The sequence below is a fragment of the Haliaeetus leucocephalus genome, unplaced genomic scaffold (assembly GCF_000737465.1).
Source record: "Haliaeetus leucocephalus isolate CR32 unplaced genomic scaffold, Haliaeetus_leucocephalus-4.0 Scaffold162, whole genome shotgun sequence".
Taxonomy (NCBI): domain Eukaryota; kingdom Metazoa; phylum Chordata; class Aves; order Accipitriformes; family Accipitridae; genus Haliaeetus; species Haliaeetus leucocephalus.
In genome coordinates this window covers 14,787,830-14,788,261 of record NW_010972598.1, presented here as the reverse complement: position 1 = coordinate 14,788,261, position 432 = coordinate 14,787,830, and the positions used below count along the sequence as shown (strand labels likewise).

The following is a 432-nucleotide window of genomic DNA, read 5'->3' as shown; positions in this document are numbered from 1 at the left end:
GGGCAGGACGCGGTGCCTGGGGGCAGGTGGGGGGGGCTCGGTGGTGCCTGGGTGGGGGGCTCAGTGGTCCCCAAGGCCGGTGGCAGTCCCCGAGGTCGATCCCTTGCCCAGGACATGGTACCGAAGGCGGATGCGGTGACCAAGAGCAGCTCCAGTGCCGAAGACGGGTTGCCGGTGCCCCAAACGTGTGATGTGGTGCCGGTGCCACGGCCCCAAGGCGGGTGCCGGGGTGGCAGTCCCCAAAACGGGTACTGGCACTGGGGCGGCAGTCCCGTCCCCAAGATGGGTGCCGGCACCGGCATCCCCGCCAACGGGTGCCGGCGCCCGCGCCGCAGCCCCAAGTCGGGTGCTGGCGCCGAGGCGGTGGTCCCCACGGTGGGTGCCGGCACTGGGGTCCCCGCGGCGGGGGGCCGGCCGGGGCCCGGGGGGGGG

General features: G+C 75.5%; 1 protein-coding gene across 1 annotated transcript in view; it reads right to left on the bottom strand.

Annotated features, from left to right (window-relative positions):
* ANKRD39 (ankyrin repeat domain 39) overlaps window positions 1-302 on the bottom strand; it is a 2,864-nt gene extending 2,562 nt beyond the window's left edge. Inside the window, exon 1 of the mRNA XM_010563019.1 lies at window positions 108-302. Within this exon, the coding sequence (XP_010561321.1) occupies window positions 108-302 (195 nt within the window). The remainder of the gene's footprint in view (window positions 1-107) is intronic.
* Between the last annotated feature and the right edge of the window lie 130 nt (window positions 303-432).